The sequence below is a fragment of the Hylobates moloch genome, unplaced genomic scaffold (genome assembly GCF_009828535.3).
Source record: "Hylobates moloch isolate HMO894 unplaced genomic scaffold, HMol_V3 SCAFFOLD_4, whole genome shotgun sequence".
NCBI classification, from domain to species: Eukaryota; Metazoa; Chordata; class Mammalia; order Primates; family Hylobatidae; genus Hylobates; species Hylobates moloch.
Genome location: NW_026652279.1, coordinates 112,902,794 through 112,914,616, shown reverse-complemented (window position 1 = coordinate 112,914,616; position 11,823 = coordinate 112,902,794). Strand labels below are relative to the sequence as shown.

The window sequence follows — 11,823 nt, the reverse complement described above, 5'->3', positions numbered from 1 at the left end:
ACACTGTTGGTGGGACTGTAAACTAGTTCAACCACTGTGGAAGTCAGTGTGGCGATTCCTCAGGGATCTCGAACTAGAAATACCATTTGACCCAGCCATCCCATTACTGGGTATATACCCAAAGGACTATAAATCATGCTGCTATAAAGACACATGTACACGTATGTTTATTGCGGCACTATTCACAATAGCAAAGAGTTGGAACCAACCCAAATGTCCAACAACGATAGACTGGATTAAGAAAATGTGGCACATATACACCATGGAATACTATGCAGCCATAAAAAATGATGAGTTAGTGTCCTTTGTAGGGACATGGATGAAACTGGAAAACATCATTCTCAGTAAACTATCACAAGGACAAAAAACCAAACACCGCATGTTCTCACTCATAGGTGGGAATTGAACAATGAGAACTCATGGACACAGGAAGGGGAACATCACACTCCAGGGACTGTTGTGGGGTGGGGGGAGGGGGGAGGGACAGCATTAGGAGATACACCTAATGCTAAATGACGAGTTAATGGGTGCAGGAAATCAACATGGCACATGGATACATATGTAACAAACCTGCACATTGTGCACATGTACCCTAAAACCCTAAAGTATAATAATAATAAAAAAAAAAAAAAAAAAAAAGAAAACAGAGACCAAGCTGGTGCTTCTACACACCAAGGAAGGCCAAGAAGGCCAGTGCAACAGCAGGCTGGGGGGAGGCATGGAACAGATTCTTCCTCACAACCTTTGGAGGAACCAACCCTGCTGATGCCTTGATTTTGGACTTCCAGCCTCCAGAACTCTGAAACAATAAATTTATGTTGTTTAAGCCACCCAGTTTGTGGTACTATGTTAAAACCAAGACAAAAATTTGGAAAAGTGATTAAGTGTGTGAGAAGAAAAACCAGAGTGCTGAGGGTTGGGGAAAGGGAACTACTCTAGGTGGGGAAGGCAGAGAAGGCCCCTCTGAAACCTGGATGATGGGAAGGAAATCATGGAGGAGATCATTCCAGGTAGAGAGAACAGCAGGTTTAAATGTCCTGAGGCAGAAATGAGTTCGCTGCATCTGAGGAACAGAAAACAGGCCAATGTAGAAGAAGGAGAGTGAGCAAGAGGGAAGGGAAATGAGAGATAAATAAAGCCAGAGAGCCGTAGGCCTTGGTGAAGATCTGGAAGGGACTGCAAGGGCCATGGGAAGCCCTTGGAAACTCTGAATCTTGAAAGAGACATGATCTGATGCATCTTTTATGATGACGCACATAAGCACATGCACACAAATGGTCTAGATCTGGAGTGTAGAGGGTGAAGATAAAACAAGGCCCATCTCAGTGTCTGCTCCACTCTTTCCATCCACTGTCACTTTCTGCACCTCCTAGTGGAGAATACCATGTGCTTCACCTCAGGAAGAGCAGGCCTTTCTCTGCTTCCCTAAAAAACAAGTTTCTGCCTTGTGCACTCTTGCTGGGAATGTAAAATCACACAGCTGCTATGGAAAACAGTGTGGTGGTTTCTTTCCTCAAAAAATTACACACAATTACCGTACAATCCAGCAATTCCACTTCTGGGTATACATGCAAAAGAACTGAAAGCAGGGTCTTGAAGAGGCATTTATATACCCACGTTCATAGTGGTGTTATTCACAATAGCCAAAAGGTGGAGGCAACTCAAGGGTCCATCCTGAATGGACATGAAAAATCTATCATATTCCTGCAATGGAATATTATTCAGCCTTAAAGGAAAGGACGTTCTGACACATTTTACAACATGGATGAACCTTGAGGACATTATGCCAAGTGAAATAAGCCAATAACAGAAAGACAAATACTATATGATCCCACTGATATGAGGTACTTATAGTAGTCAAACTCACAGGAACAGATAGTAGAATGGAGGTTGCCAGGGCCTCGGGGAAGAGGGATGGGAAGTGGTCAGTGGGTACAGACTTTCAGTTTGGCAGGATGAAAAAGTTACAGAGTTGGATGGTGGTGATGGTTGCACAATAATGTGAATGAATAAAACCACTGAACTGTAGGCTTAAAATGGCTAAAATGGTAAATTTTATGTGTATTTTACCACAACTAACAATTACAAAATAAACCTCTGGAGCCCACATCAGTCCCTCATCACATCTTCAGTGGCATCTGTCTCTCTGTCCTCACAAAACCAGTGTCTGACGGCCCAGTCAATCTCCTTGCTGCATGCAGAAGATAAGCAATACTGGCTGGTGTGGATGAGATCTGAAAAGCTCTCTGGTGATAACAGTCCCACTCCTCTGCCTGGCAACTCATTTCAACTGGTAATAATTCTCCATGTCAGGTTTTCCTGCCTTTTAAGCCTTATTTAAAACCTTTAGTTGCAGCTCTTTTCTCTTTCTACCTTCTAAGGACCCAAGGGATAGAGGTGAGCATCTTCTACAGAACAACTTTTCCATAGACCTGGAGACCATTGTTAAATTATCTTGCCACTCTGAAGACATGGAACTACCTGCTCTCACCATTTTCCAGCCTAAAAGTACAGCCACAATCTCATTGTGGAATTGAGCTTTGGGTCCTTGGACTGTGCTTCTGTCTGTTGTTTTAGGGGGCCCCAAGTCACTTCTTAAGGAGAACTCTGGCCTTGCTCACAGCACTCCCGTAGCAGGCCTCCAAAAGAGGCAGGCGGCCTTCCACTCATTCAGGCCTGTGTTCCTACCAGGCTGCTCGGGACTCCCTGAGAAAGGAACAGTGCACAACCCCACATGGCCGAATTGCAGGACACATGAGCCTGTCCTTTACCTATCATATAGAGAATAGGCTCCAGGAACCTGGCTGGGAATAAAAAAGGCTAATTCACTGACACTCACTAGCTACTGAAAGCCTGGCTGAGAGAAACAAATTGTGGGAGAGTATCTGAAGGTGCATTCTTCCCTCTGAGATTAAGCAAAACCACCAGAAGGTGTGAGTGGGGGCTACTCTGTTTGCCCAGCCTCCCCCTGTGCAGCAGCTTTTCTGAACTACATCTGGCTGGGCATACCTGGCCTCACTGCAGCCATCAGTTAAGAAAGACTTGTGAGTCCCCTGCTGTGTTATTCGAGAGGTGCGGCTGAGCACAGGCTGTTGACACCACTGAGCATGTGAGATGCTGGGGGGACTTTGCTTCCAGGACTCTGAACTGGGACAATATGTGCATCTAAAGCATAGTTGATTTTTCCTTTGTGAACTCTGAATCATATCATTGATGATTTTCCATTTTGCTTTTGCTGCTACAAGAACTCAAAGTCAACTTTGGGGCTCATTTCTGGAACAGTGCTGGCTGATAGAACTTTCTGCGATAAGGAAAATTTTGCAGTGGTGCTATCCAATACAGTAGCCACTAGCCACATGTGTCTAGTGCCAATGAGGAATGAAATTTTAATTTTAATTTTAATGGCGACATTAACTATGTAGCTAGTGGCTACCATTGAACAGTATAGCTCTAGAAAGTTGACATGCATTTTGGATGTCACACTTGGTTTATCTAATTTTTCTATGAATATTTGCCTTCTACTTGAAATCCCTTTGTATCTAATTGTTATCACTAATCTTCTTTCATGGTATATATCTATCTTTGCCAGCCATCTTATAGTTTTTTAAATGTGAGATCCATTTATAAATATTAAAAAAAGGATAACATAGTCATATGCCCAATTTTTTTGGACTAGAAATTTCTTCTCCCTCCCCTTTTCATGTAATATAGAGTAATTAAGATGTTCATTTAAGTGGAGGGAGTCCCAGGGTGGGGGAGGAAGAATCTTTTCTTTGGTTTCTGTCTCTGTTCTGTTTTTTCATCTGTGTGCTGCTTATACAAATGTTAAATTTGTGAAAATTCACTGAGCTATATATTTACAATGTGAACTTTTTGGTATATATATAATGAATAATATTCTTTAATAGAAAGTAAACAAAAACATATAAGGAGAACCTACTGTGTTCAAAGTAGAATGTCAGTTTAGTTCTATGGGGGGATCTGGAAAGATTCATAAAGCAATCCTTGACTCCACAAAGCCATAGTTTAGTATCATCAGGCATCAGTGCAAATTTCTACAAAATTCTTTCAGGGGACACCAGGAAGAACTGGGAACATGTTTGCTGACAGTGAAATGAAAAGAACCAATGGGAAGAGTCTTTCATGCCCTCTCTGCATTTTCCAGAGGAATCTTCGGCAACACCTGATGCTAGTAACTCCCCACCTACCTCCCTGCCCTTCCCCCATGAATCAGGCAATGCCAAGAATGAAGGGAAGATACGTTTCAGGAGGAGGACAGCTTTCTTTCCATTTTATCTGATCTCAGTACGACACATTTCCAAATTCTTACAAGGGGCTGAGTAGATCCCAGAAAAAAAAAGTTTCAATTTTTCTTCTCTGGAGGAATTAAAATGGGAGGAGGAAGTCCCCAAAATATGGAATGTTAAGTCAGTGGTGTAGGATGAGGAAATAAATGCAATCTTTCTTAACAAAAAAACTGTATTTTAAGCAAGCAACTAAAAACTACCCAATCAAGATTTTCTTCAATATATAGCTCCATTCAACTAAACAAAAAAAAATTTATCTTAAACATTACAGTTCAAAATGGCACTCAGGGAAGATACGCTGCTAAAGAGAATGTGGATAGAAAGGTTCACTCTCGACTGCTCCTCCTTCCAAGACCTAACTACCTTAATTTTGCTGAAGACTGAAATACAAATTTTTACTTTGGAAAGTAACTTACAGAGATGGGCAGGTGTGGATCTCGTGCTAGCTATCTGCACTGATGCAGCTGAACAGGAACCTGCTTGACGTTACGAGAATCTTGCAGGAGGAGGTAACGCGTCCTTTCTGTCCACATTCATTTAATTCCTCAACATATTACCATTTGAACAAGGGCCTGCATTCCTGAGTCCCAAGATACAAATCTTTTTTCTACTCTTTCACACTCTGTTGCTCTAACTTCAAAAGCCTGTGCCTGTATAGATTTTATAGCCATTTAAATATGTGGATCTTCTTTGAAATATTCTTTCCATGGTTCCTTTGAGCAGAGCCCAGGCCAAGCTTTCACACTGCATTCTGTTATTTATCTTATTAGAAGGATCAGGAGAAAAAAGTGCTCTAATTACTGCAAAAAGGAAGAAGTCACCTCAGAAACAGTCACATTCTTTTTGGTCTTTTAGTATAAACAATATCCTTTGCATTTCATTAACTTTTACTTGGTGCAACTGTATTATATTTTGCATAAAGATCTGGCATTCTTCAAACACAGAGACAATTTTTCTCACATTTCAAAAGGGATTATAGAGTAAATGCTAGAATATTGAATAATAAAACATTACTTAGTTCCTTATCTGCACAGTTCAAAAGGAAGTTTGAAAATTATCTAGTTCCTATAAATAGTAAGTACCTCAAGGTGACCTTTCTGACGAGAAATGAGGCCTGGCTGTAGTCTGAACCAGTTATCTGACATGTGCCAAATTCTGACTTCATTTCATGTTATGTGGATTATAGTTCTGGTGCTTAAAGCCCAAACCAACAAAAACGATGAAACTTTACCTGTGATTCAAGTAACCACAATCTTTGCCTCTTAAGGCAATGTCCCCCAATTCACTATCAACTTTCTCTTTTCCGGTAGCCAAACGTGAAAATTGAGACATCAGAGGTAGAGGCTTTTCAGAAAAATAAGGCCCTATACTCCTGGAACTAATTTACTTGTAAAATCAAGAAAGCCTGGGTCTGGAAAGCATTTATCAGGTAGGACCAGATGTAGGATGTTCTGTAATATACACGCTGAATTTTGAATTGAGTATAACCAATGATCTCTAATGAGTCTGGGACAACCACTGGAAGGATGAGAGGAGAAAGGGGGCTGATAATGAAGCTAAAGAATTTACCATGGAAGGACTAGGGCAGCCTACTTAAAATGAATTCGCTCACCCCTTCCAAGCTTAGTGAAACCTGAAGCTCCCAAGGCATCACTTACTCCTTAAAATGTTTAACGGGACATCCTTTTCCAAGTGATCACAGGATTTCAACAACCTGCTGCCCAGCAGTAGAAGGATGCAAGAGTAGAAGGTGGGGGAGGCACCTGAAGGAAGAGAATAGCTATCTCCTCTATGAACATCAATATATATTTTAAAATTTCCAGATAGATGGGCTTTCCTGAAGTTCCTTTGTGGGAGGGAAGAATCCAGTGGTAAAAACTCTCTAAGTACATGGGCACAGATTCAGGAATCTTTAATAGCAAATTCCCTAGCTTATAAGCTCATCTGAAATCCCCAGAAGTCATGGGTGTTTAGTGGATGCCCAATAGGGGAGGACAGAAGGGGCACCTGGAAGAATTGGGAACATGTTTGCTGACAGTGAAATGAAAAGAACCAATGGGAAGAGTCTTTCATGCCCCCTCTGACTTTCAGGCCACTTTGACTTCGACTAGGAGCTGGGCAGAGGGTCACGGATTCCTTCCTTGATCATTGCCCTGTGACTGTTACTATAGGGTTTGAGGCAAAGCTAACTGACTTGTTTCTTGGGTCCCCTAAACAGACAGACAGGCGTCCCCCCAGTACCTGTAGGAGGATCTTGTTCCCATCGTGGTCCTCCGTCTGCCAGCGCCCCTCGCTGATGGGGCTGCAAGGGTTGGGCAGGAGAGGCACGAGCTCGCCTATGTCCCTCACTCGGAACTCCAGCACGGAGGAGTCGGTGGGCACCGGGCACTGGTCACAGGGCAGTCTTTTCAGGGAGAACTGGATGTCCACATCCAGATTGGAAAAAATCGGGAAGATGCAGAAGTCCGCTTTCTTCTGGCTGGGGCTCCTCCGGAGAATCAGCTGGTAGAACCTGAGGCTGTCGGCGTAGTTGTCGTGGCGACAGTAGACGGTGAAGCGCACGATTTCCTTGCCGTAGTGCACGGGCCGGATGGCCCAAAGCGGCGTCCCGGGGGCCAGCGTGAAGAAGTCCTGGCTGCAGGGCAGGTAGGGCAGGAACCGGCCGTGCACCTGCTCGGTGTGGTGGTGGCGCCAGGGCGGCTGCTGCAGTGTGCGGTGCAGCTGCAGGATTTGCTCCTCGCCGTACTCCTCCTGCAGGAACAGCACCACAGCCAGAGCTGGCTGAGCGCCCTTGGGGGGCTTCCGTCGCCGCCGGCACGCCCGCCTCTCGGACACCCGGAACAGCGGGAGGTCCGGGTGGATCCACGCCAGGACGTTGTCGATGGCCTCCTGCAGGGGCTGGGACTCCCCTGGGTCTGCGATTATGTGGATGCTGACCAGGAAAGGGTCCTGCGCCTCTTCAACGGAAAGCTCACCTGGAGGCACGCAAAAAACGAATGGATGAATGAATACAATTATGATTATTTCATTAAAGTGTCCAGCGATGATGTGTACTGGCTTGACAGGAAGAGAAGTCAAATTCTAACTGAAGTGACTCCATGACCTGTGATTTTCTGATCCCAAGTTTACCTATAAAAACTACTATGCCAGCACCCTAGCAGCCAAAGAGGAAAGGGCTGTTGCTACGTGAATAGTTTCCAAGCTGGACAGGGTGGGGAGAACCTTGGTCCTGTATTTCATCAGGTTGGTTGGTATAGGGAACATTTGACTTTATATTTAAGTATCAGACAAACAGAAAGTCAAGTCCAGTGACTTGGAAGGAACAACAGGCCCATTAGAAAAGATGGCATAGCATCTTGTGGACACCATTTAGTATTTCCTGAAATAACTGCAGGGCCTTGCCCCATACATGTTCCCTACACAAATGCACTCCTCTGGTTTGCTTATTTCATTTGTTTATTTTGTTAACACACACTCATGGGCTCCTTCCTACCTGCCTCACAGGGAGTGAGGCACAAGGCGAATGATGGAGGACAAGAGAGACCTGTGCTTGCCCCCTGGGGCTTACTGTATAGACAGGTCATGCCCTGGCTGGTGATGAGTCCTGCCCACAGCGTCCCCTACTGTGGGGGCCTGGCCATGATCACGTTGCTGCTGGAGACACAGGGAAGGCTGACCCCTGGAGCCAAGCACAGAGTTCTTGCTGTTAGAGCTTACTGGGGCTGAGGTTAGGGTGGAAGGAAAGCAGGGTGAGACCATGACTACCCATAAAAGGCTGCCTTTTGTGCCCCTTGCTGGGCCACGTCCACTCAGAAGCCCACACATCTTGAATGGGTCGGTTACCCTCCCTGTGATCTCTGGTGGAACAACTGAAAGTATTGAATTCCAAGCATGAAGTTGACTGTTAAACTTGGCAACAGTTTCCCATGGGGTGACAGTTTTTTGGCCACACTTGGCATATTTCTAAATCATATAACTATATCTGATAAAAGGCTTGCTCTTTTAAAAGATGGTTCTATTTGCATTTATATAAGTTTTAGGTCTCATTTAAGGGAACTGAGACATCTTTAGGCCAATTGTGATTTAGGGGGCTAGATTCACCTAGAACCTACATCTGCCTTTACAAAACACATGCCTCACAGTGTCCACTAGGGGTGTCAGGCATAGAGTGATCATGTGGTCAATTGTGTTCTATCAATGTGGTGTGCTTTTCAGAATCATAACCTTGATCAAGTCACAGGATGAAAATTTTTTTGTGGTAGGCAGACATTCCAAGTGGGCTTACAAGTCCATTTCACCATGTACAGCTGCAATAACATGGTTTTAATTTAACTGGATCAAAACCTGTCTGAATTTTCATCCCGACTCCATTAAGTGTCTCACTTGAAAACAGTCCAGCTTGTTGTCTTCTCTCTCATTCATGCATTCATTTGCACATCTGTTAAGCAATCAGTTTGTACCAGGCACTGGGGACACAAAGAAGCTGGCACTAATTATGTATGCCCAAGCACTATGGGAGTACATTTACGTATACTCTGGCATGACATGCTCCCTGAGAATTGTGCAGTGCACAACCTGCACAACCATAGGCAGCAGCCCTCTGAAGACCCATAAGCCCATAAGATGAGAACTTTGTGACTGAGTGGGGAAACACAAACATCAAAAATTAAAATTAAATCTGATATATGCCTAAAGGGAATACAATGGAATAGTAACTCGGGGTGGGGGCTAGATTCTAAAATCACTGTGAAGAAAAGGTTATCTATAGACACTGAAAGTCTCCTAAATTTCCAATAAAGCACTAACTTGTAACAAGACAAGATGTCCAGATAGATGTTTCTTTAGTTGAACACCACATAAAATAACCATTTTGCTGCAGGGCCATGTATAAGAGAATAGTCTGTTTCTTTAAACACTAAACCCTTACTCATCAAACCCTGCCCTTCACTCTACAAGAGGCTTTTGGGAACCTGAGAGGCTTCTGGAACTTAAGGATGACTAAGGTGAGAGCAGAGTCAAGTTTCAGCTCTCCACAATCATGGAGTAGAATGGCAAGTGGAATCCTTTAAATTGTCTTCTCTCTCTTTCTTTCCTGCTGGCTGAGCATGCATTCTTTCTCAAATTTGTATGAGTTAAATGAGCATAAAGCAATTCCAACTTACCACATATGACAAAAGAAGGAGGGCTCTGCAGAAGGCTTCCTGGAGGAGGCACCATATGAACTGGGTCTTGAAGGGTAAAGGCAGAGCACATCCTCTTGCTCATGATGCCCTCAATGCTAAGGAGATTAGGAAGTGTTTACGAAGGTATAGAACTGTTCAAAAAACAAGCACATTTGGAAGGGGGCCGTGGGGAATTCTGAGACATGGCAATAGATGCAGCTGGAAAAATGGATTAGAACCAAGCTGTATGGGGCCTCAGCTCAATTCAGTAGTTGATAAGGGGCAAAGGAAGGTTTTATGAAGGGGTGTCAGGAGCAAGTTGGGGGAAAGTTGGCTACAGGCAAAATAAGGAGTTAGAAGACTAGTGAAGAGTCCAGACAGGAGATGACAAGGCCTCGGCAGAGTAGATTATGTTAGTGGCTTCAGTTCCTTATCCTATCATGTATCCTTACTTTCTGCCATGTGACTACGCAGTTCCTCCCACTAAATGGGTGGCGTATTTCCCCACCCTTTGATTTAGGATGAGACTATATGCCTAGCTTTGGCCAGGAGAAAGAGACAGCAGTGGCATGTGTTTTGGCTTGCCTCCCTGTGCTCCCAACATTTCCATAAGAACATGCTTGGTTGGGTGAGCCCACCAGTCCCAGTAAGGGGATGAGACACATGGAACAGACCCACTCTAGCTGAGCCTGCCCTAGATCAGCCAACCTTCACACCCAAAGACACAGGGCAAGAGCCACTCAGGTGAGCATGGTCCAGATCAGCTGACCCAAGACAAATGGGAAATAATAATGACGGTTGTTTCAAGCCTGAAACTGAGACTGGAGGTGGCTGTTACCCAGCAGTACTTACAGATCCAGGACAGTCAGTCAAGTGGGTAAATAGAAGAGGCACGGATTCACAGGCTATAAAGATGCAAATGGCAGGCCAGGGAGCCCAGAGGCCTGGTGGGTGGGGTGTAGGAAAAGTTGGAGAGGAGTATATACCCTGATGTTTCCAGCTTGAACAAGTGATCTGATGTGATGTTTAACTGAAATAGGAAATAGAGGAAGAAGGGCAGATTCATGGGAGAAGACAGAAAGTTCCACCTTGACCACTTGGCTTGAGATGCCCAAATGACTTCCAGGGAGAGATGTCCTTTGGCAACTGGACCTTAGTGTTGCGTAGGTGAAGGGCTGAATTTAAGGATTGGCCAGTTACTTTCAGATCATATTCTCATTTTTATGCAGTTATCTGATAAGTGTGTGCCCCCATATAGACATGAATCATGAAAATTCATCATGATGGCTAGGAAAACAATCAGAATTCAGAGATCATTCTGGCCCCTTTCTTTGCTTGCCCTTTCTGCCTGCCTGGTGTCTTTCAGTTTGGTTGAACATTCATGACACTATCGGCAGAAGTACAGTTGACGCGAAAGTAGTAAAGCTGCAATGAAATTTTCTGCCAGTCAGTAACTCCAGTAAAATTAGGAGAAAATACCACATCATCTAAATGGATTTCACTTTTCTCTGGTGCCTTGAACTCCCAACAGTGGAGACATGCGACTTTGCTAAACATCAGTGAATGCTCCACGTGAATGGAAAAGGACAGAAAGGCTTTGAACAAGGACATCAAGAATTTTACCTGAAAAAATGACAGATGATTTTAATGAGGGGGGAAAAACGCCATGCGAAGTAAAGGAACGTCTGGGAAAAGAAGCTGCCCGGGCCACCAGGCAGTCCCTTCAAGGTCCTAATCCCACCCCCAGGTGTGCATGTGGCCAGGTACACAGGGTGACATGTTAGCTAACATGGGTGCTTTCTCCATATTCTACATGTATGAACTCGTTTAATCCTTACAACCACCATAGAAAGGGGAGGTGCTATGATTGTCCCCATTTTAGAGACCAGGAAATTGAGGCACAGGAGGTGAAGTAGCCTGCCAAGGTCACACAGAGTATGAGCACTAACTCCAGCATCCGAGTTCCGTGTGCCCCATCAGCCCAGGCTCTGCAGAGAAGTGTGCTCGCCTCTCCACTGTATCCGTTTCACAGCAGAGTGGCCAGCTGCCATTCTCCATCCATGTGTGGCCACGGCAGCTCCCGCCTGGCCCCTCTGCACGGCTCTCCCACCTCATTCTGACTGCCTTCATTCCTGGCCACCAGCCAACAGCTTCATTTCTTGGACACCCACTTACATTTCTTTCCTCTGGCCCCAGGTCTTGGAGGAAGAATAAGCTAGAAACTGCCCTCCCTGTTGGCACATGCCCAGGTCTTCACATCTCAGCAGTGCCCTTGAGGGCAACTCAAACAGGCCAGCATCGCAGGTGGGTGCACAAGTGAAAGGAATGCACAACAGTCACCCAAGAAAGCCTAC

At 44.6% G+C, this 11,823-nt stretch overlaps 1 protein-coding gene across 3 annotated transcripts in view; it reads right to left on the bottom strand.

Moving 5' to 3' along the window:
* FAM124A (family with sequence similarity 124 member A) overlaps positions 1 to 11,823 on the bottom strand; it is a 67,996-nt gene that overhangs the window by 31,737 nt on the left and 24,436 nt on the right. For 2 of the 3 annotated variants that reach the window (XM_032150926.2, XM_058437910.1), the window contains one exon: positions 6,549 to 7,282. In XM_032150926.2, the coding sequence (XP_032006817.1) occupies positions 6,549 to 7,282 (734 nt within the window). Of the gene's footprint in view, positions 1 to 6,548; positions 7,283 to 9,469; positions 9,540 to 11,823 lie in introns of those variants that run through there. The other variant, XM_058437909.1, reaches the window with a different exon arrangement.